We start from the raw sequence: 24,211 nt of genomic DNA, 5'->3' as shown, positions 1-24,211 counted from the left end.
AATGAAGATAGTTGCCGTCCCGAACAAAAATAATTTTTACCACCCATTCGAAAAAAATTATTTTAATCGAAATGATTATTGTCAATAATATAATGATTTTTTGGACAATGATTCAATTTGACTGCGATGGTGTTTACTGCTACCCATTCCTACCCTATTTTCCATCCTTATGAGATTCATAGGATGCCTTAGAGAACTCTTAGAGTGTATTTGGATTGAAGGATTTGGGAGGAAGGGAAGAGAAGGGAGGGGAAGGGGGAATATTTTTCTCTCTCTCATGTTTGGATAGATAAAAAAATGAAAGAAATAAAATTTGTTTAATTTATTAATTTATCCTTATTTTTATGTTAAAATATTATGTACAAGGGTAAAATATGTATTCAATTTATAAATGACTTAATTAGCAATCTCTTCCCTCCAAATGACCCCATTTTGGGAAGGAAGAATTTTAACAAAAATTTTATGAATTTTCCCTCCAATTCCCTTCTCTTAATTTTTTATAAACTATCCAAACAAAATAATTGGAAGAAATCTCTCTTTCCCTTCCCTTCCATTCCCTCCAAATCCCTCCATCCAAACACGCTATTGAGGTTATTCTACTTTGTGCTTTAATCAATCTCTATGTACAACACCCAAAATCAAAAAAACTATCCCAGTTACAGTTGATGTCAATGCTCACAAGAGACCTGATCGATGTGCCAAATATATACATACATTTGTGCATCCTTTACACATAAGTTCATCTCATTTTGAGTTGATTAGGAGTTGATATTGCCTAAGAAAGCTATATTTGCATATTGTAGGTGCCAAGGCAAGAAATGGAGGGAAAAAGTGCAAAATGAAGATTTTTACTCCAGAGATGATTTTCGATCAATCGGACCTGCCAAAATACCCAAAAACTCGTGGAGACAGATTGTATTTCCGATCGATTGGAAGTATTCTCGATCGATCGGAGTTATTATTTACAACACAACAAATTTAGTGAAAAAAATCCGAATTCAAGTGGGTCCCGAACCAAAACGACCTCAACTTGTATGAGAAACGACATAGGAGTTTAGGGAAGTATAAATAGGCAGTTTTTAGGGTTTTAGAGGAGACTCTCACACATTCTCACACATCTACCACCATTGGAGAGCTTGGAGCCACCATTGAAGCTTGGAGAAGAAGAGGGTCTACAAGGGGGTTTTCTCACTCCTTTTCTATCTTAGTTTCCATGATTGATTTCCTTTGTTTAATGATGTATTTTGCTTCCATGAGTGGCTAAATTTCTTACTAGGGTCTCAATGTAACCAAACCTTGAAGATTCAATAAACTTGGTTTCCTTATTTTTTGATTTTTTTCTCTCTCTTGATTGTCTATGGATGTGATTAATGCTTTTGAATGTTTGGCCATCATTCAATTGATTTGTTGTCTAGATTGAGACCGGAAGGTGATATCTAGGGTTTGCCTCAAGTCATAGATGACATAGGGTGCATGAACCATATGAGTATAGGTTTGTGACTTATGCAATCGTTAAATGATTTTTATAGTTCTTAATGAGTTTTTGATATATTAATCTGATTGTTAGGAATAACAGAGATTTATATTAAAAATACGTTTGATGTATCTAGGAATAGAACATTGAATATGTTGGTAAATCGATTGTCTTTATAAAGAGAGGAATTAGGGATTAAGGGACCAAGAGAATTGAATTGGATAGGTGAGGTGACGTTAAGTACCCTAGTGCTTTCCATCTTTGAAGATAAGTTTGATTTATCTTTGTTCTTTTGCTTTAGTTCAGTTTAAAAACAGAACCAATCTCGAATCCTTTTCCCCAATTTGCATAGTTGTTACTAGTTTGACATTGATTTTGATTGCCATTATATCTTCGTTGGGAACGATAATTTACTCATCTTTTTATTACTTGTGCGATTTGTACGCTTGCAATTAAATCCATACCACTAACCATCATCAATTTTCTTTCTTTAAGCCATATATTTCCTTAAGCTTCCGGCTTTAATCAAGTGTAGAAAAACTTCTAAAGTTTTTCTATTCCTACATAAGGTTGTTACCAGAATTTTAACGGATGATGTCTAGGTTGTCATGAGCTAACCTTACCACTAGGCTATGATTCCACTTTTATAGTTCGAGGATAGAGGATACCTAAACTCGGTGAAATGCTTTAGAAACCTTAGCATTTTTGAAAAATTTTATGGGGATATCTACACAGTGAATTTTCTCAGCAAGCAAACATAGCCTTCTTCTGAACAAGAGCAGTACAATAAAAAACATTGGGCTAATTATACTTCACAATATTGAAAGATAGAGATTGTTACACTTTAGTCATCGAAAGAGATTTTGTTACAAATTCATAATCCAATATTCTAAACTTAGACAATCTTGGGACTCGGGGATATCCATTTTGAACAGTTTCGGTCAGGAGTCCTGCTTACGTGACATTTAGTCAACAAATATCGGTTAAAAAAATACTTATGTGACAAATTGACATGTGACTTGTAAATTCCATCTGAATAAAAAAGACGTCATTAAAAAATTTAAAAAAAAAACTTATCTTCTTTGTTACTCTACCTTCCTCTCTCCCATCCCTCTCTTAATTATCGCACAGTTTTGTTATATTATTCTTAGTGGTTCGACTCTTATATAGGAAATTATCTTCTATTTTCTTGCGATTATACTCCGTTGTAGATAAGGAGATTAAGGAGGAGATTAGGAGAGAGAGAAAGGAGAGGTAGGAGAAAGTAAAGTTCTTTTAATAAAATTTAATGACATGTCATTTCCAAGTCCCATGTCAAATTGCCACATAAGCACATTCAATTTTGTAATGGTTGACCAATTGTCACATAGGCAATGACTCCACCCTTCATTATAACAATTATGACCGAATCCCTTAAATGTGTCATTTTGAATTAATGGGTGATGACTTTGTAACAAATAATCTTTGGGTGTTAAAAGTGAACGACTCATGTCTTTCAGTGATGAAAAGTATAATTAACCCTTTTATAATTAGATATTAACTGTGTTACCATATTAAGAATTTTTTTTAAAAAAACTGCATTTCATGATAGCGGAATCTTAGCAAATCCACGCACAGTATTATCCTTGTGATGCTTACTCCATCTGAGGTTTTTTTTGTTTTTTTTTTTCAAAAACCACGGCTACAAAGTTAAAAGAAAAAAAAAACTGCATTTTATGATAGCAGTTATCTTAGCAAATCCGTCCGTGGTATTATTTTTTGTGATGCCTACTCCATCCGTGGTATTTTCTTCAAAAACCACGTCTACTATTTGTTGTAGTGATGTAATATATATATATATATATTTATGTAAGTACATCTTTAGTTGAAAAACTTAACTCCAGCTCAACAAAGAATTTTGCTTCAACCATCTCCATTGCTCCATATTCTGTAGCTTCACCTCCATCATGGATTATCAAATTCCTTCTTTTCCAATTATGTTGGCCTTTCTTGTTTTCTTATTGATGCTGCTGAAAACTTGGAGCAAATCAAAAAATAATAAATCAAATTCCGTTGCTCCTCCTTCTCCATGGAGACTACCCCTGATAGGAAACATTCACCAAATGATAGGCTCTCTACCACATCGACGCCCACATGATTTAGCCAAGAAATATGGACCTCTTATGCATCTTCAGCTTGGTGAATTGTCCACCATTGTTGTTTCTTCTCCAAAAGTTGCCAAAGAAGTAATGAAAACCCATGACATTACTTTTGCATCCAGACCTTATATTTTTTCTCAGGATGTTATGTTCTATAACAGTAGTAATATAGCGTCTTCACCATATGGAGATTACTGGAGACAAATGCGTAAAATTTTGACAATGGAGCTCTTAAGCGTAAGAAGGGTTCATGCTTTGCAATCAATCAGAGAGGAAGAGGTATCACGGTTTGTTAAATCTATTTCTTCAAATGCAAGGTCAAAGATCAATCTCAGTGAGATGTTAATTTGTTTAACATATGAAATCACTACAAAGACGGCATTTGGTGGAAGCTGCGAGAAGCATGGAGCATTTGTCCCACTTATAAGAGAAATCGTAGAGGTTTCCTCTGAATTCAATTTGACTAATATGTTCCCTTCCATCAAGTTGTTTCATCTGATCAGTGGGATGAGAACTCGCCTTGAGAAACTGCATCATGAAATCGATAAAATACTTGAGAGCCTCATCAATGAACATAGAGTTAACAAGTCAAGAATCGACAATGATTTGTTGGACATACTCTTGAATCTTCAGGCACATGGAGAATTTCAGTTCCCCTTGACAGCAGACAATATCAAAGCACTTGTAATGGTAAGTATGTCTTATTCATCACTTTTAAGTTTTTTTTAATAACTGTATAAAGCTAAATAGCGTTGTTCTAGTTTAATTGAAAAATAAATCTTAACTTTCAGGAAGTTTTCCTGGGTGGGAGTGAAACAACATCTACGACTTTAGAGTGGGCAATGTCGGAATTGCTAAGGAACCCAAAAGTGATGGCAAAGGCTCAAGCAGAGGTGAGGAAGGTCTTTGATAGAAAAGGATGTGTAGATGAAGCCGGGCTTGAAAAACTAGAATTCTTCAAATTAGTTATCAAAGAAACTCTAAGATTACACCCTCCCCTTCCATTGTTAATCCAAAGAGAATGCAGAGAGAGGGGTCAAATTAATGAATATGACATACCGGTGAAAACTCAAATCATCATTAATGCATGGAGTATTGGAAGAGATCCTAATAGTTGGATTGATGCGGAGAAGTTCTATCCTGAGAGATTCGTTGATAGTTTGATAGACTACAAGGGGAACAACTTTGAACTTATCCCTTTTGGTTCTGGTAGGAGGATGTGTCCTGGCATGTCGTTTGGAATAGCGACTGTTGAGCTTATACTTGCAAACTTACTCTACCATTTTGATTGGAAGCTCCCTCATAACATGGATCAAGAAGAATTAGACATGACTGAAAATTTTGGTGGGGCAGTTGGAAGAAAAAATCACCTGTATTTAATCCCCATTCCTTACAATGCTATCCTTGTTGATTAAGCATTGAATTATGCTTTAGTAGTTTTAGAGTGAGTTTGGTTTGTTTTCTATGTTCTATTTTTCATTTCATTTTCTATTTCTATTTTCTAATAAAGAAAACATGTTTGGTTTGAAGTTTTAAAACTTATTTTCTATTTTCTGAATAACTAGTGTTTTTAATACAACAAATTAACTAGTGTTTGTAATAAACATGTTGGCTAGACTTGAAGAGAAGTTGCATTCAAGTTCAATCAATTCAGCAACCATTGAAGTTAAGCTTGGCATACATGGATTAGGCGTGTACCAAAAAGAGATCCTATTGCCTTATTATTTTCGGTGACTTTGAGGCATCTTGGAGAATTAAAGTGAAGCTCTATTTGCCTTGTATGTGCAGCCTATGCACATATAGGTATCCTAGATATCTAGGATTTACCTTTTACCATAGATCGGAAGGAGATATCTAGCATTTGTCTTTTATCATAGACATCATAGGTTGCATGAATCATAGGAATATAGGGACATGACCTATGCAATCGTTACACGGTTAATCTACAAATCTTAATGGGTCTTTGTCTATTGAACCCAAATGTTAGGAATAACAGAGGTTAGAGAGAGAGAGGCACTTTTGGTGTAACCAGGAAGGAAGCATTGGAAATGATAGGGAGACCGAGTATCAATTAAGAGGTAGTAATTAAGGGATTAAGGAACCAAGGGAGTTGAATCGGATAAGCGAATGTGAAATTAAGTACCTTAGTGATTTTCATACTTGATCTAAACTTGTGTCTGGGTTGTGCTTGTTTCAATTGTTTTAGTTAATCACTTTTAATTACTTGCTTTAGTTTAGAAAAAATCAAATCCAAACCAATTCGCTTCTCCGTTTTAGCATACTTGTAGCTTTAATTGATATTGAGTTAAATTTCCAAAATCTCTGTGGGACGATACTCTACTCAATCTTTATTACTTGCGCGTTTTCGTATACTTGTAAATTTGGACCAATAAGTTTTTGACGCCGTTGCCAGGGATTGAGACAATTGTATTTTGTATTGATTTTGATTATTAATTGTGCTATATTGGATTTTAATTTTCGGCAAAATTTATTTCTCTTGTATGTGCTTGGGAAGGCATGCTCTTAGCTTGGATTTAGCTCACCCAGATCCGGAGATTGAGAGAACACTGCACAATCTTATACGAGAGCTATAATAATCTCATTGAAGACATGGGAGACAACTTAAGGAATGGTGTAGAGCCCATTGGGGGTGGAGGCTTGAATTGGAATAGAAATGCTAATGGTGAAAATGGAGGGAATCAAGTACATGAACCTCCTAGGCAAATTGATCAACGTTCTTTGCAGGAGTGTGCTAAGCCTACTTGGGATACCACTCCCTCTAGTATCTGGTATCGACCCATCAATGCTACACACTTTGAAATCAAGCAGGCGATAATCACAATGATCTCTAATGCGGTGGTCTTTCATGATTTTCCTAACGAAGAGCCAAACATGCACCTTTCATCCCTTTTACACATTTGTGCCACTTTTGATATCAATGGAGCTTCGCGGGATGCTATTTTGCTGAGATTATTTCCTTTCTCCTTGAGGGACAAAGCCAAGGCTTGGTTGATGTCATTGCCTCCAAATTCTATTGGCACTTGGGTGGAGTTGTCGGAGCAATTTTTGGCTAAATTATTTCCTCCTTCCAAGGTGGTTCAAATTAGGAATGAATTCATGACTTTTTCTCAACTTGAATTTGAATCTATCTATAAGGCATGGGAGCGATTCAAAGCTATCATAAGGAGTTGTCAAAATCATGGCTTCCCGGAGTGGATGGTATATCAAGCTTTCTATATTGGTTTGGGTGCGCCTACTAGGTAAATGTTGGATGCAGCCGCTTGTGGTTCATTTATGACTAAATCTCAAGAGGAGGCCCAAATTTTACTTGACAAGATTTCCAAGACAAACTATTCTTGGCCTACGGAGAGGCTCCCTTCAAAGGCAAAGCAATCAAAGAGATAGTGAGTTGATGCGCACCATAGCCACTATGGCTAAGAAAATCGATGCTTTGACAATGAACTCTGCTCAAGGAGTGAATGTACTAATAAAAATAATTGAATTACATATCATTTAAGCACGAGTGCATGGTGCCAGACTGACTCACCCATCACCACCCCCACAACACAATTAAATTAACTATTTTTGGGAATCAAAATGAATGATTATAGTCGGCTGAATGTGTTCTTATATATGAAAGTGGTAAGAGATCAAAATCGACACAGTAATGTCTTTTTGTTCATACATAATCTACTTATTGGTAAATTAACATTATATGTAATAAATCTGGGCCCCCTTGGGCCTCCCCCTAAAAGGCCTAATAAGGGGAGATAGGGCTTGCTTCTATATACAGGCACTTTGCCTGGTTAAACCTTTGCCTGGTTTTTTAACCGATGTGGGACATAAGTCCTAACACTCCCCCGCACTCGTGGACTGGGTATCAAAGCCTAAGGCCCAACGAGTGGATTTATTATCGGGGACGAGCGCACACCTGCTCCGATACCATGTAGTTTTTGTAGATTGCTTTGTAGAATTGCAGAAATTAAAGGGAGTAGAGAAAGAAGACGAGAGGATGAAGAATATGGAGTTAGGACTTATGTCCCACATCGGTTAAAAAACCAGGCAAAGGTTTAACCAGGCAAAGTGACTGTAGACGAGCGGATGAAGAATATGGAGTTAGGACTTATGTCCCACATCGGTTAAAAAACCAGGCAAAGGTTTAACCAGGCAAAGTGACTGTATATATAAACAAGCCCTCTCTCCCCTTATTAGGTTGTAATAAATCTGGGCCCCTTTGGGCCTTCCCCTAAAAGGCCTAATAAGGGGAGAGAGGGTTTGCTTCTATATACAGGCACTTTGCCTGGTTAAACCTTTGCCTGGTTTTTTAACCGACGTGGGACATAAGTCCTAACACTCCCCCACACTCGTGGACTGGGTATCAAAGCCCAAGGTCCAACGAGTGGACTTCTTATAGGGGACGAGCGCACACCTGCTTCGATACCATGTAATAAATCTGGGCCCCCTTGGGCCTTCCCCTAAAAGGCCTAATAAGGGGAGAGAGGGCTTGCTTCTATATACATGCACTTTGCCTGGTTAAACCTTTGCCTAGTTTTTTAACCGATGTGGGACATAAGTCCTAACATTATATACTCTATATCTAGATCAAGTTTCACCAAACATCTATATATATATATATATATATATATATACTCTAAACGGCGAGTCTGAAACTGGATCTAGCACGCGCCGATGATGCTAGTATTATTGGACGTGGTGGAAGGGGACGTGACCAGATATGCCAGATCCGTATATTGTGATCAATTCCGACATTGGATAAACTATTTTTCATAATACATATAATATGGCAGAATATATCTTTCCTCCCTGCAGATCATGCTTCCATGCTATTCTGTCTTGCAACACATCATCAATTTTGCTTTCTTTATAGATATCACACTAACCAAAATTTAACAAAGAGGACCCATCCGTTCAATTATTTCCTATTAGATAACATCGCAGGATCTTTGTTTCCCCCTGCTATTGAAGGATGGAACTAGGAATTGGAGTTGGGGGTTACTAGAAGTTGATGGGGGTCTGGTGCCCCCGGAAATTTTTTTAGAGTTATTTATGACATTACACTTATTTAATGCATAAAATAACCGTAAAACATTAGCATAAATACACAATTAAAGTTGATGAAACAAAATACCTTACACAAGATGAGATAATATCTATTAAAGTTATGCCCGACGAGACTTCGAGGAATAAAAATCATCTATTACAGAATCTAAATTGACTTTCTCAGTAAGTTCTCGTTCAATGTAAAGAACCATGCAATCTGTAAGAAATTCATCATCCATTTTGTTACGGAGGGCTGTCTTGACATGCTTCATAGCTGAAAATGCCCATTCTGTAATCGCCGTCGAATCAATCTCTCAGTCAGATAATAGTTCTGTGACTTTCCTGACGTAACTAAGTTGTGACATAATTCATAAAGTGTTGAAACTCAGGATCAAATATTACATCATACTAATAATGCTCCAACTCACATCTCAAAGCATGGATTTCTTGTGAAATGAAATCTTGAGTATAAAATTTGCTTGCAAGATTGCATATGTCTTCAATTTTAAATGCTTTGAAGGAATCACTCGAATTCAAAGCAGAGCTTAGAGTAAAAAGTTCCACTGATTTCTCGTTGAATCTACTATTTAACTCCATCAACTGAAAATCAATTACCTCATTGAAGACATCAAAGTGCTAATGGTGTTCGATTGTAATAGGATCTTGTCGTTGACATGAACGACGCACTCTATAACGACCACCCATATCAGGAATATTAATGTCATGTTTGGTACAAAATAACTTCACTTTCTCAAAAAATGTATCCCACTCATCTTGTCTAAATCTGGAAAGGAGAGCTTTCGTTGTTGAAACTAATCTCAAAGCATTCAAGATATCAAAGGATTTACGTTGTAGAGCTTGGCCAAGTAAATCTGTGATTCCCATGATTTTATCAATCAAATGTAAGAAAAATATGAACTCAAAGGTCATAATTGCAGAATAAACACCACTAGCTTCCCCACATATAGATCCAATTGTCCCATTGTTACTGAGATGTTCAAGAACTTTACATGATGTACCATACATTTCTATCAAGCTCCTAACAGAGTCATAGTGAGAGCTCCAACGGAGTGGCTCCAGCTAGATAAAGTGCACTCATTTGATTAGCTCCTCTACCAGACTGTCTTTCTCCAATAGCCAACATGAGAGTAATCTCATCCCGTTGAGTAGATTGTAACTCACTAATGCGTTTAGGAGAAGAACCCACAAGATTAACAACGGAAATCAAATGTGAAAAGAATTGTCAAATGCAAGACATCTCCTTAGCTGCTGCCACTAATGCTAGTTGCAGTCGATGGGCAAACAATGAACATAATATGCATATGGACAATCTTTGAGAAACAATGCTTGAAGTCCATTCCAAGCACCCCACATATTGCTAGCACCATCATACCCTTAACCACACATCATTTAAACTTGGAGATTGTACCTTGTAAGAATATTAGAAAGCTCAAAGTAATGCTATAATTCAAACATTAATAGTTGAAGATTGTAGAGCTCAAAGTGACAAGAGATTGTACCTTGTAAGAATAACAGAGGTGAACAATCCATATCTTTTCATCAGTGATGAAAAGTATAATTAATCTTTTTATAATTAGACATTAACCGTGTTACTATATTAAGAATTTTTTTGTAAAAACTGCATTTTATGATAGCAAAATCTTAGCAAATCTGCGCACGGTATTATCCTTGTGATGCTTACTCCATCTGTGGTATTTTCTTTGTTTTTCAAAAACCACGGCTACAAAGTTAAAAAAAAGAAAAAAAACTGCATTTCATGATAGCAGGTATCTTAGCAAATCCGTCCGTGGTATTATTTTTTGTGATGCCTACTCCATCCGTGGTATTTTCTTCAAAAACCACGTCTACTATTTGTTGTAGTGATGTAATATATATATATATGTATGTATGTATGTATGTATGTACATCTTTAATTGAAAAACTTCTCTCCAGCTCAACAAAGAATTTTGCTTCAACCATCTCCATTGCTCCATATTCTGTAGCTTCACCTCCATCATGGATTATCAAATTCCTTCTTTTCCAATTTTGTCGGCCTTTCTTGTTTTCTTATTGATGCTGCTGAAAAATTGGAGCAAATCAAAAAGTAATAAATCAAATTCAGTTGCTCCTCCTTCTCCATGGAGACTACCCCTGATAGGAAACATTCACCAAATGATTGGCTCTCTACCACATCGACGCCTACATGATTTAGCCAAGAAATATGGACCTCTTATGCATCTTCAGCTTGGTGAATTGTCCACCATTGTTGTTTCTTCTCCAAAAGTTGCCAAAGAAGTAATGAAAACCCATGACATTACTTTTGCAACGAGACCTTATATTTTTTCTCATGATTTTCTGTGCTATAACAGTAGCACTGTAGCAACTTCACCATATGGAGATTACTGGAGACAGATGCGTAAAATATTGACAGTGGAGCTTTTAAGCGAAAGAAGGGTTCAAGCTTTGCGATCGATCAGAGAGGAAGAGGTATCACAGTTTGTCAAATCTATTTCTTCAAATGCAAGGTCAAAGATCAATCTCAGTGAGATGCTAATTTGTTTAACATATGAAATCACTACAAAGACGGCATTTGGTGGGAGTTGCGAGAAGCATGAAGCATTTGTCCCACTTATAAGAGAACTCGTAGAGTTTGCCTCTGAATTCAATTTGGCTAATATGTTCCCTTCCATCAAGTTGTTTCATCTGATCAGTGGGGAGAGAACTCGCATTAAGAAGCTACATCATGAAGTTGATAAAATACTTGAGAGCGTCATCCACGAACATAAAGCTAACAAGTCAAGAATCGGCAATGATTTGGTGGACATACTCTTGAATCTTCAGGCACATGGAGAATTTCAATTCCCCTTGACAACAAACAATATCAAAGCACTTGTACTGGTAAGTATGTCTTATTCATCACTTTAAGTTTGTTTATTTTTTTTATTTTTTTTTATTTTTTATAACTGTATAAAGCTAAATAGTGTTGTTCTAGTTTAATTGAAAAGTAAATCTTAACTTTCAGGAAGTTTTCCTGGGTGGGAGTGAAACAACATCTACGATTTTAGAGTGGGCAATGTCGGAATTGCTAAGGAACCCAAAAGTGATGGCAAAGGCTCAAGCAGAGGTGAGGAAGGTCTTTGACAGAAAAGGATATGTAGATGAAGCCGGGCTTGAAGAACTAGAATTCTTCAAAGTAGTTATCAAAGAAACTCTAAGATTACACCCTCCCCTTCCATTGTTAATCCAAAGAGAATGCAGAGAGAGGAGTCAAATTAATGAATATGACATACCGGTGAAAACTCAAGTCATCATTAATGCATGGACTATTGCAAGAGATCCTAATTATTGGATTGATGCGGAGAAGTTCTATCCTGAGAGATTCGTTGATAGTTTGATAGACTACAAGGGGAACAACTTTGAACTTATCCCTTTTGGTTCTGGTAGGAGGATGTGTCCTGGCATATCGTTTGGAATTGCGACTGTTGAGCTTATACTTGCAAACTTACTCTACCATTTTGACTGGAAGCTCCCTGATAACATGGATCAAGAAGAATTAGACATGACTGAAAATTTTGGTGCGGCAGTTGGAAGAAAAAATCATCTGTATTTAATCCCCATTCCTTACAATGCTATCCTTGTTGATTAAGCATTTAATTATGCTTTGGCGATTTTAGAGTGCGTTTGATTTGTTTTCTATGTTCTATTTTTCATTTCATTTTCTATTTCTATTTTCTAATAAATAAAACATGTTTGGTTTGAAGTTCTAAAAATTATTTTCTATTTTCTGAATAACTAGTGTTTTTAATACAACAAATTAACTAGTGTTTGTAATAAACATGTTGGCTAGACTTGAAGATAAGTTGCATTCAAGTTCAATCAATTCAGCAACCATTGAAGTTAAGCTTGGCATACATGGATTAGGCGTGCACCAAAAAGAGATCCTATTGCCTTATTATTTTCGGTGACTTTGAGGTATCTTGGAGAATTAAAGTGAAGCTCTATTTGCCTTAAAGGAGAATCAAAGGATGATTCTACAAGAAGAAAAGTCAAGCTACTTACCATGCATATAATTGCAATGATCAAGAGCCAAATTTTATGGAGATAAGATTTACTATTTCTTTCAAGAGATGACCTTTAGAATATTTTCTCCATCACATTGAGAAGCCGAAGTCTCAATTCTAAAGAGGAATCATTACTGAATGGTTTTCATGACTCTATGGAGCCTAAATTCAAAATAAATTGAAGAGAATTTCAAGAAATCCTAGTCGCCCCTTGTGAAGACAATTTGGAGGATTTTCTTTCCTACTTCGTGAAGACCAAGATTGAAAGCTTATTTAATTTCCTAACTTGGAGAGTCAAATCATGCGGCAAATTGTAGAGCATTATGAAGCTGATTTTATGATATCGAATCAAAGATATTGAAGAAGCAAAATCGTGTGACTTAAGAGGCTTTCATATTGATCGAGAGATTGAAGAATTATATTCTTGTATTTATTAAAGGGTGGCCATGCATTCTTGAGAAATTGATCAAGCAGTGCACTATCTCTTAGGGACCAACTTACCATAATTTTACCATACTCATTCCATTAATTCCACAATAACTAATAATCAACACACAACTGATGACTATGCAATTAACTCAAGTAATTACGTAAATCATGAATTGGGTGCATGTTTAGGACTTTCATACAAGCATGTCAAATTGGACCTCTAGACTATCCACAAACTCTTCGTTGATATAGATGAATTTATGTCGTATGTATGTCTGATATTTGAAGGATGCATGGATGTCACTTTTTAAAAGATTTTGATAAACTATGGGTATGATTGCAGGGTTAAGAAAATAAGAGATAGTGCACGGCTTGATCAATTTCTCAAGAATGTTCTCAGAATCTATGATGCATGGCCACCCTTAAATAAATAGAATAATATAGTTCTTCAATCTCTTGATCAATACGAAAGCTCTGATTTTCGGCTCCTCTCAATGTAGAAAGCAGCTCCTTGATTTTGGTTTTAATACTCAATAATCCTCCTTCCATTTTAATCGATCACCTCTTAAGTCACACGATTTTGCCTCTTCTAGTTCTTCGAGTCTGGCTTCATCTACATATCCTTTTCTGTCAAAGACATGCCTCACCTCTATTTGAGCCTTTGCCATCACTTTTGAGTTCCTTAGCAATTCCGACATTGCCCACTCTGAAGTCGTAGATGTTGTTTCACTCCCACCCATGAAAACTTCCTGAAAGTTAAGATTTATTTTTCAATTAAACTAGAACAACACTATTTAGCTGTATATAGTTATAAAAAAACGTAAAGTGAATAAGACATAGTTACCATTACGAGTCCTTTGATATTGTCTGCGGTCAAGGGGAACTTAAATTCTCCTTGTGCCTGAAGATTCAAGAGTATGTCCAACAAATCATTGCCGATTCTTGACTTGTTAACTCCATGTTCGTGCATGAGCCTCTCAAGTATCTTATCGACTTCATGATGCAGCTTCTCAAGGCGAGTTCTCATTCCACTGATCAGATGAAACAACTTGATGGAAGGGAACATATTAGCCAAACTGGATTCAGAGGAAACCTCTACGATTTCTCTTATAAGTGGGACAAATGCTCCATGCTTCTCGCAACTCCCACCACATGTCATCTTTGTAGTGATTTCATATGTTAAACAAATTAACATCTCACTGAGATTGATCTTTGACATTGCATTTGAAGAAATAGATTTAACAAACTGTGATACATCTTCCTCTCTGATCGATCGCAAAGCATGAACCCTTCTTACGCTTAAGAGCTCCATTGTCAAAATTTTACGCATCTATCTCCAGTAATCTCCAAATGGTGAAGACATTATATTACTACTGTTATAGAACAGAACATCATGAGAAAAAATATAAGGTCTGGATGCAAAAGTAATGTCATGGGTTTTTTCATTACTTCTTTGGCAACTTTTGGAGAAGAAAAAACAATAGTGGATAATTCTGTTGGACCAAAGGTTCTACATTTTAATTTTGATAATTCAATATTATTGTGCTATTTGATTACATGCACTATGTGATGAATTTAATTACAAAGTGATTGAATTTGAAATTGGTTTTTATTGATAAGGTTTAAACCTACTTGTGAACTCATTGACCATTTTTATATCAAATGAATTCAGATTAAGCTGAAATTTGGTAGACATTATTTATATCATAATAAACATTTTTTATGAAGACATGATTAAGAAATTTTGATTTTTTCTTGCTCAAAATCGTTTCCCAAATATGTGTTCGAAATTGCTGCGCAATGTTATTATCCGATTGATTTATGTGACTTATTATACGACTATATGATATTTATTTGAGCTGGAACCTTACATGCACATTAGTTTATATATGTTATGATATTACATGCTTAGATTTTAATTATTTAACCTCAATTAACCTATGGTTCAAGCATGAAACTCAAATGAGTTTACAAGCAAATTTTTAAGAAAGTTGAGAGGGATTTTATCGAGAGTTCATTATAAAATGTTTCGTTACATATGCAAAATGTGTGATCTATATTAAAAAGGATGATTCAATTTCCATGAGAAAATTTTTGACTTGGTGATATTTTGGAGATTAAAAGCAAAAGGTTTTTAATCTTTCCCTACTTATTGTTCGAAATCATGGAGAGCTGGAGGTCAATCTCTCATAAAGGAAATCTCCTGCTTGTGCTGCTGAATTACAGAGACTAAATGGAAATATAGTTGGCCGGCATTTGATTTCAAATGAAGAAAGACTTACTATATTTGATTGAAGCCATTAAGCCAAGAATTATGGAGAATTATATCAAGTCTTAAAGTCCTTATATGTCAAATATGATCTGTGAAGGGAAACAAAATCAAGACTATTACACGTTGATTCTCTGAACTACTAAATTCAAGGGAAGTGATTTGGTGAGAAAATTATCAAGTTGATTGGAGAATAAAGTGTGATATCACTTTCCATTTATAAAGCTTTGAATCAAGCTATTCTTGAAGATTGAACGGCAGTCCAACAAGCTATGATTCTAATATGGCAAGCTTTATTAAAATATTTAATGATTCATGCAAGCAAAAGTCAAGATGTTTCTAAAGTGGTGGAGTTGCAAATAAGGAGATAATCAAAGACAAAAACGTGAAAGAGATTGAAGGATATAATATGAATCAAATCAAAGCTATATTAATTGATTGATTCATTTGGCTTGAGAAGAATCAAATTACCGAGAAAATCAAGAGGAAATCAAGGAGTCCTTGTGGATTATAAAAGGACCTCTTGGGGCGCCACCAAAGACGAGAAGTTTTCACTCTCAAGCATAATCTATTGTTTTAGATCAGAGAGCTATACTTCATCTTTTCCTTCACTCGGCTACAAAAGTCTCTTAACATTCTTTCATATTCCTTACCTTTAGCTTAGTGCTAATCCAAGTGTGAAGAACTGATATTTATTGTTTATCTTCACCGATTGCTATAGCAATTCCAGGTGTGAAGAATCCTGTCTTCTTATGAGCTCTTCTAAACTCAAATCTGATTTTCTATCTGTGAGCCTCACTTTAAAATCTCTTGAGAGTTCCTTCTAGTTTGTTGAGTGCAAACACTGAGTGAGTGAATCATTGAGCCTATCTTTGTAAAACTCAAACCGGGTACTATATTAGTGAGAATGTGGAAGTGTTGGGGTCATTTTGAAATCCTTGTGTAAGAGTTTTGTGGAGCTCTTGAAAAGTCACACCTTAGCGGAGGTTGGAAAATCCTAGGTTGGTGAACCTAGGTAGTAGACGTAGGAGAAGGGTCTTCGAACTACCATAAACTACTTGTGTGCTCTTTACTTGTTTTACTTTTACAGCTTTCATTAACTCTTCTAATCTAACATAAGTTGCTTTATTTTATTTACTTTATTTTCATAACACTAATCTAATCAAGTATTATTTATTTATTGTATTTTTATTTCTCTAATATACTCTAATCATAATTATATTTGATTAACATGTCTTTACTTTATATTATTGTTTATTCTTTTCATATTGCTATTGTTCTGTAAAATTGCAAGTTAAGTACTTGATTAATTTGCCTTTGCTTCAATTGGTTCGTATTATGCAATTTATTCATATTGCTCATATAGACCCATTTGTGTGCAATTATACTTTGTCATTCATTAAATTGATAGGATTTCGCATCCAGACGCATTATATACTTAAGTTACAAGTCTAAAGATAAAATTTGATTTGCTTGGAAATAAATTAGGGCAATTGTATTTGTAAGACTCACCTTGTGTGCTTGGTGTAGCGCTTGATTTGTGAAATTGATATAAGGGGATTTCTATTCGAAATTTGGGAACACAATTCACCCCCTCCCCCTCCTGTATAGCCTAGGTCCAACAAATTCACCAAGCTGAAGATGCATAAGAGGTCCATATTTCTTGGCTAAATCATGTAGGCGTCGATGTGGCAGAGAGCCAATCATTTGGTGAATGTTTCCTACCAGGGGTAGTCTCCATGGAGAAGGAGGAACAACTGAATTTGATTTATTATTTTTTGATTTGCTCCAAATTTTATATCAGCAGCATCAATAAGAAAACAAGAAAGGCCAACATAATTGGAAAAGAAGGAATTTGATAATCCATGATGGAGGTGAAGCTACAGAATATGGAGCAATGGAGATGGTTGAAGCAAAATTCTTTGTTGAGCTGGAGTTAAGTTTTTCAATTAAAGATGTACTTATATATATATATATTTATATTTATATTTATATTATACCACTACAACAAATTAACTTTGTAGACGTGGTTTTTGAAGAAAAAACCGCGGATGGAGTAAGCATCACAAAAAAATAATACCACGGACAAATTTGCTAAGATACCTGCTATCATAAAATGCAGTTTTTTAAAGAAAAAATTTCTTAATATAGGGTGTGTTTGGTACAGAGTATGGCTGATAGAGTATATGCTATTGATTTATGCTATAGTATACTCTGTAAAATACACTGTTCAGGTGTTTGGTGAGATTGAATCTAAACATATATATGTTGTCAAATTACCAAAAAGGACAAATGAAAAAAAAATTCCACAGTCCGAGTGTGACCAATTCAATACATGTAAGCACCATTATTAGGGGCTAAAAATTATTCTGATGTTAATATTTAATTTTCTTATGAAAGAACTATACAACTCATAATATAAACATTCATAAATTTATATAAACATGTGACATGCCATGTAGACTTTCCAGCATGTCAATTTAAAAAATTCAAAGAAACACAAATTTTAAAATTCAAATTTCAGATAACCAAAAACATACCTAGCCTTCTTGTCTCTTGAGATTCCAAATTTTATTCTCTCCCTCTAGACACAACTCCCCACCCCACGACTTAACTTTGCTATCCGATGATAGAATCATCAGCCTCATTCAAGAACTTCTTCTCTGCTTTGGGTTCTTTTTGAGGAAGCGCAACTTGACTATATTAATGAAGTCGATTCGGTTGTTGCAACAGCGAGAACTCTAGATCTCGTGAAGTACATATTTGGAAATAGGAAGAAATAGATGGAATGATGGAGAGAGAGTGATGGAGAGAGATGAAATTTTAGAGGAGAGAGAAGCGGGAAGAAGGGGAGAGAATGATGGAAAAAGAAGAAAGCTAGATGGAAAATATTAGAGGAAAGAGAAGTGTATCTGCTCTGGATTCTTTCCTAAAGTTTTTTTGTTCTTTCCTAAAGTTTTTTTGTTCTTTTACAATTCTCTTACTAGATCGCTTCAAAAGGCGCTTGGTTTGGTTAGTTTCTCATACCTGATCGCTTGGTTTGGTTAGTTTCCGATGGGATCGTCAAGAGCAATAAGCATCAAACATCTTTCTCCTACACTGGGCAATCCATTTCTAAGGACTCGTTGCTCAACCGAGTCCATATGGCATGCCAAGTAGACTTTCCAGTATAATTGTGGGTTATTGTTACAATGTGCCTAAACTTAACAATATAATTCCTAATATTTTACAAATCAATGATATTTTGGTTTATTCATCAAAATTTTGTGTAAACTTATAAATTTTTGATGTAAACTTATGATGTTTTAAAAGTGGTGTAAAGTTAGTATTTTACTGGTGTGTAAATAAAATTTCTCCTATAAGATTTACATGCCTCTTTCCAAAGCCAATCATCTCTCTTATCTCTATTTCTCTCTAAATCATAGATTTCTCGCTGTTACAATGTTCTTAAGGGGCACAATGCCTTATTACACTATTCTGATGATGTTTGTTAAATTTAGGCACAATCTCATGATATTTGTATTAGGCACAGTGACTTATTACATTGTCAATGTAATTAGTTACATTGTCCAATAAAGACGTCGTAATAAAAAACTGTTTTCATTTGAGCCAAAGCATCCCAACAGGGAAATGTCTTATTATATTGTCTAGTTGCAACAAACGTGATTAGTCATCATTTTTCAATTGGGACCTTGCGCCGAGACACTTTCTCCATTTTGGACAACCAATCAAACATGACACTGGTATATTACACTTTCAATGTAATTAGTTACATGATACGGAACTATCTCCATTTTACCAAAGCATCCCAACAGGAAAATGTCTTATTTACATTGTCTAGTTGCAACAAACATGACTAATCATCATTTTCCAATTGGGACCTTGCACTAAGGAACTTTCTCCATTGTGGACAATGCAATCAAACATAGCAGTGGCTTATTACACTTTCAATGTAATTAGTTACAAGATATCGTAATGAGGAACTATCTTCATCTATGGTAGACGAAACTCGTCAAGATCTGTTGGGTTTTGTTCCTCATCTCTTTGTGGTTCTTTTGAGACAAGTCGTGTCACAAACAGTGGTCGAACGACAAATATGACATATGGGTTGTGGTGAGCTTGGGTGAGAAGAGAGAGATGAGTAACAAGTTCTTCCACACTAATCACCAACGATCAAACATGGCAGGGCTCACGTCAAATATTCAGTGAAACTGTACATCTTCTAATCTCTTTGTTGACGGAATATCCAAAAAAAATTGACAACTTCTTCCACACTAATCACCAAAGCGAAATTTTAAACGAACCTCACGAAACTTAAAAACGAAATCATTGCTCCATTTTTTGTCACGGATGTTGCATCTAAGAGAAAAAATTGTGAGGGGAAAGGGATGACAGAAAAAAAGGAAAGAGAGAGAGATGAAAAGGTCATTTTTGTAGAAGCAAAAGTAGCAAACCCTAGAGAGAGGAGGGAGAAGCTGAAATTTCTTTTTTAATTTTCTAATTATGTATAGGATAATTATGGACACAAAGCATTCCAAGGCCCAACAGTGGACTTTTTATCGGGGACGAGCACACCCGCTCCGATACCATGTAGAAAATCCCACGATGGCACAACCCAGAGCCAGCCTCCCCACCATCTCAGCCCATTGGGCCGTGGCAGTTCCCAGCCCACCTTCCTGGAAAAGGCTGGACAATGAGTTGAAGACTTGGGCAAGCTTATAAGCTAGACACCAAGCCCCTCAACAACCGATGTGAGATTTTATCCCTTTAACAGTTAATCGAAATGTCTCTAGCTTAGACATAGCGATGTGAGACTACTTACAATGTCTCTTGTTGAGCTTCCAAAGAGAGGTTATAAATCATACTCACAATTGAGAGTTAAGAATAAATGATTTTATGGTTGATTAAAAAGGAATAGAAGTGTCTCACATTGGAAAAAAGAAAAGAAAAGAAATAGAGAAGTGTCCTCTTGCCATATCCAGAGTGCAGTGAATTCAATGAAAGTAAAAAGGTAGATTGTTGTAGAAGTGGAACACTCAATAATGCAACAATTATGAACGATTCTCCATTCTAATGTGGAGGCTGCCGCAGTTATATATATTGTGACCAAATTAACCTTGGCACAACCACCTTAAATAGAGATACCATCTTTTGTTCATAACATCTATCTAACTATAATACAAACGGATCACCTCTCTGATAATGGCTTACCTTTCACTTGCAAAGCCTTTGCTATCTCTTTTTCTCTTCTCTTGCATCGCCCAAGCATTAGTCCCTCTCGAAGAGACATTCAAGTATGTCAATGAAGGCGAATTAGGGCCGTATGTTGTTGAATACGATGCCAATTATCATGTTCTAGACCCCTTCGCTGCCCCATTTCAACTTTGATTTTACAATACAACTCCTAATGCCTACACCCTCGCTTTGCGTATGGGTCTTCAACGTACCTAATCACTATTTCGTTGGGTTTGGGAGGCTAACCGAGGTAACCCAGTTAGTGAAAATGCAACTCTAAACTTCGGACAAGACGGGAATCTTGTCTTGATGGATGCGGATGGCCGTATTGCTTGGCAAACCAACACTGCCAACAAAGGTGGTGTTGGCTTCAAGTTGCTTCCAAATGGTAACATGGTTTTATATGACTCGGAAGGTAAATTTATTTGACAAAGTTTTGATTAGCCAACTGATAGTTTCTTAGTAGGCCAATCTCTTCGGCTAAGAGACCCAAACAAGTTAGTGAGTCTGGCTTCTCAAATAGACAAATCACATGGGCCTTATAGCCTTGTCTTTGAGCCCCAAAGGTTTGCTCTCTATTTTAAAAGCTCAAATTCGCCTAAACAATATGTGTATTATGATTCAACACAAAGGTTTCCTAAACCAAATGTTGCTGAAGAGTAAGTCACACTCACTAGTGGGGTTGAAGGAAATTCTTCTTCTATATATTTGACCGACCCCAATGGTGGTAGCCTAGTTTTGGCTGAACCCAAGTATAATGCCACATCATCATTTCTTCGAATCGATTTGGATGGAAACTTGAGGATCTATACTTACATTGCTGATGTTGATATTGGTATTGGTGGTGGTGCATGGAGGAGCACTCTCATTGTCTTTGCAAAAGATTCCTGGGAAACTGAGTGTCAATTATTCCTGAATCATAAACCCTAAACTCTCTAGTGAGAATCAAAATCAAGTACAAATGCATGCGTAAATTAATAACTTTATTTCACTAATAAGCTAAATATGTTAATTAATTTGTTCACGATCTGGTGAAGTTATGACCATGTTTTTTTAAACAGTAGTGTTAGGTAGCCCATATAGTGATAGTTCATGGGAGCTCAAGTCTTTTAAACAAAATTTTAAAACGTTTTAACTCTCAAAATACATGTTAGATTTAAAAAAAATTACATATTCGGAATCATCGCATAAAACTCTTTCTAACAATATCCATTGTTGATAAGTTTTATTTAGTAAATCTTAATTCCATTGTTTTTTTCACTGGAATTTCAGAACATAATGAATTCAGAACTAAAATAATGAATTCTAAATTGTGCTTTAAAAAATAATGGAATCTATATTAAAACAATAAATTTTAAATAATGAATTTTGAGATAAAAGAGTAAAATAAACCTGTTGAGCTCCCATGGACTATTAAACTGATGGGTTACATGTCATTTTTCTTTTACAATCAATAATCGAAATTGTATTAATAGCTGGTGCTAGTTATAATGAGTAGGGCAGCACAGCACTACACCAAGTCTCTTACCACCTTCATTTTCTTGGATAAGATCTGTTACCACTTTCGTATATAATAACACATTCATACAACGGTAACTTTGGGTTAAATAATGAGATATGGGTCCAAGAGTCATATTTTAACAATATTTTATAATATTATCGACACAAATATTGATAGACAGACATGTATATGTGTATATGGACCCACGCAACTTGTACATATATATATTAATAAAGCAAAAGGTGGCATATTAACATGTGAATTTTGGCATATATATATGTTCTCAATGAGTCAAACGTGGAGGCCGCATTGCGAAATTATTATTAGCATTATCCAAGCCACTCTATACATACATATATATAGAGACCTACATTTGCTCAAAACTCAGGAAAAACACTTCAATTCACATATCCCAAATGGCTTCACTTTCATTTGCAACGCCTTTGCTCTCTCTTTTTCTCCTCATACATTTCTTTTACTGCCCAAGCATTAGTTCCTCTCAATGAGACCTTCAAGTATGTCAATCAAGGGGAATTGGGGTCATACGTTGCTGAATACGATGCCAATTATCGTGTTCTATCTCCCTTCGCTGCCCCATTTCAACTATATTTTTACAACACAACTCCTAATGCCTACACCCCTGCTTTGCGTATGGGTCTCCAACGTTGCGAGTCATTATTTCGTTGGGTTTGGGAGGCTAATCGGGGAAACTCAGTTTGTGAAAATGCAACCCTAACCTTCGGACAAGAGGGGAATCTCGTCTTGGCGGATGCTGATGGCCAGATTGCTTGGCAAACCAACACTGCCAACAAAGGTGTTGTTAGCTTCAAGTTGTTTTCGAATGGTAACATGGTGTTACATGACTCTAGAGGTGAATTTATTTGGCAAAGCTTTGATTACCCAACCGATACCCTCTTAGTGGGCCAATCTCTTCGGCTTAGAGGCCCAAACAAGTTAGTGAGCCGGGCTTCCGAAGCAGACAATTCTAATGGGCCTTATAGTATGGTGTTGGATCCCAAAAGGTTTGTTCTTAACTATAAAAGCCCAAATTCTCCAAAACAATATAGCTATTATGATTCAACAGACAGGTTTGGTACAACAAATGTTACATCAGAAAATGCAACGGTCATTGCTGTGGTAGAAGATGGTTATACTTATATATACTTAATGATCCCTAATTGGGGAAGTCAAGTTCTGGCTAGACACAAATACAATGCCACATTATCGTTCCTCCTAAATGACGTGGACGGAAACCTAAGGGTTTACACTTACAATGACAAGGTTGATTGGCGTGCATGGGAGAAATCTTTGGTTCTTTGATGAAGACTCATGAGAAACTGAGTGTCAATTGCTAGCAAAATGTGGCACATTTGGGCTTTGTGAAGATAACCAGTGCGTGGGCTGCTCGTTACCGAATGGGCTAATGGGCTGGAGCAAGAATTGCGAGCCAGAGAAGGTAACAAACATCTTGTAGGGCCCAAGATTTCTACTATTACAAAGTGGAAGGAGTTGATCATTTTACAAGCAAGTACAACAAAGGAGAGTCTATAAAGCTTGATGCCTGCAACAAGAAGTACACAAAGGATTGTAAATGTTTGGGTTACTTCTACAATACGGCGTCGTCTAAGTGTTGGATTGCTTATGATCTCAATACCCTAACCAAGGTTGCAAACTCAACACATTTGGGATTTATGAAGGCACCAAGCACTAGTTTCTTGACTTATTTTGGACTTGAATAAAACATTTGTATTTGTTTGTAGTTGCATCATGTGAGCGAAATTGTATTTTATGTTATGTATTCTTTACTTTTAGTTGTTTGTTTTTTTTTTTATAACCTGGGGAATCCCAAACCTAATCAGGCCTGTTAGTGTGGCTCGGGATTTGGATATGGCCATGAACACAATATATGTCTGTTTTTTTGTCTTAATGATTATTAGTGTCAATTCTGTTTTTAAATAGATGTTTAGTCAATGATAAGCAATTATTCATCTCTTGTCTACTAAAAATCATTCTTTTAAAATAATTTTTTAAAAAAACACACAA

At 35.7% G+C, this 24,211-nt stretch overlaps 3 protein-coding genes, 1 non-coding gene and 2 pseudogenes across 4 annotated transcripts; 4 read left to right on the top strand and 2 right to left on the bottom strand.

Annotated features, from left to right (window-relative positions):
- Nucleotides 1-3,346: 3,346 nt before the first annotated feature.
- LOC119986237 (premnaspirodiene oxygenase-like) lies at nucleotides 3,347-5,136 on the top strand. The gene is made up of 2 exons (XM_038830806.1): nucleotides 3,347-4,302; nucleotides 4,404-5,136. The coding sequence occupies exons 1-2, from the start codon at nucleotides 3,421-3,423 to the stop codon at nucleotides 5,025-5,027; spliced, it is 1,506 nt and encodes a 501-aa protein (XP_038686734.1). The 5' UTR covers nucleotides 3,347-3,420; the 3' UTR covers nucleotides 5,028-5,136.
- A 1,576-nt stretch (nucleotides 5,137-6,712) lies between these two features.
- LOC119986363 lies at nucleotides 6,713-6,818 on the bottom strand. Its single transcript, XR_005465251.1, has one exon. It is a non-coding gene; the product is annotated as a small nucleolar RNA R71 (small nucleolar RNA).
- A 3,789-nt stretch (nucleotides 6,819-10,607) lies between these two features.
- On the top strand, nucleotides 10,608-12,369 carry LOC119985968 (premnaspirodiene oxygenase-like). Its single transcript, XM_038830478.1, has 2 exons — nucleotides 10,608-11,571; nucleotides 11,696-12,369. The coding sequence occupies exons 1-2, from the start codon at nucleotides 10,690-10,692 to the stop codon at nucleotides 12,317-12,319; spliced, it is 1,506 nt and encodes a 501-aa protein (XP_038686406.1). The 5' UTR covers nucleotides 10,608-10,689; the 3' UTR covers nucleotides 12,320-12,369.
- A 201-nt stretch (nucleotides 12,370-12,570) lies between these two features.
- Nucleotides 12,571-14,475, bottom strand: LOC119985461 (tabersonine 16-hydroxylase 1-like). The gene is made up of 3 exons (XM_038829761.1): nucleotides 14,008-14,475; nucleotides 13,726-13,912; nucleotides 12,571-12,704 (listed from the first exon to the last, which is right to left on the bottom strand). The coding sequence occupies exons 1-3, from the start codon at nucleotides 14,473-14,475 to the stop codon at nucleotides 12,571-12,573; spliced, it is 789 nt and encodes a 262-aa protein (XP_038685689.1).
- A 6,159-nt stretch (nucleotides 14,476-20,634) lies between these two features.
- On the top strand, nucleotides 20,635-21,597 carry LOC119985460 (annotated as a pseudogene).
- A 687-nt stretch (nucleotides 21,598-22,284) lies between these two features.
- LOC119985459 lies at nucleotides 22,285-24,000 on the top strand (annotated as a pseudogene).
- The last annotated feature ends 211 nt before the right edge of the window (nucleotides 24,001-24,211 follow it).

The sequence above is a fragment of the Tripterygium wilfordii genome, chromosome 19, assembly GCF_013401445.1.
Source record: "Tripterygium wilfordii isolate XIE 37 chromosome 19, ASM1340144v1, whole genome shotgun sequence".
Lineage (NCBI taxonomy): Eukaryota > Viridiplantae > Streptophyta > Magnoliopsida > Celastrales > Celastraceae > Tripterygium > Tripterygium wilfordii.
This window is presented reverse-complemented; position numbering and strand designations above follow the sequence as displayed.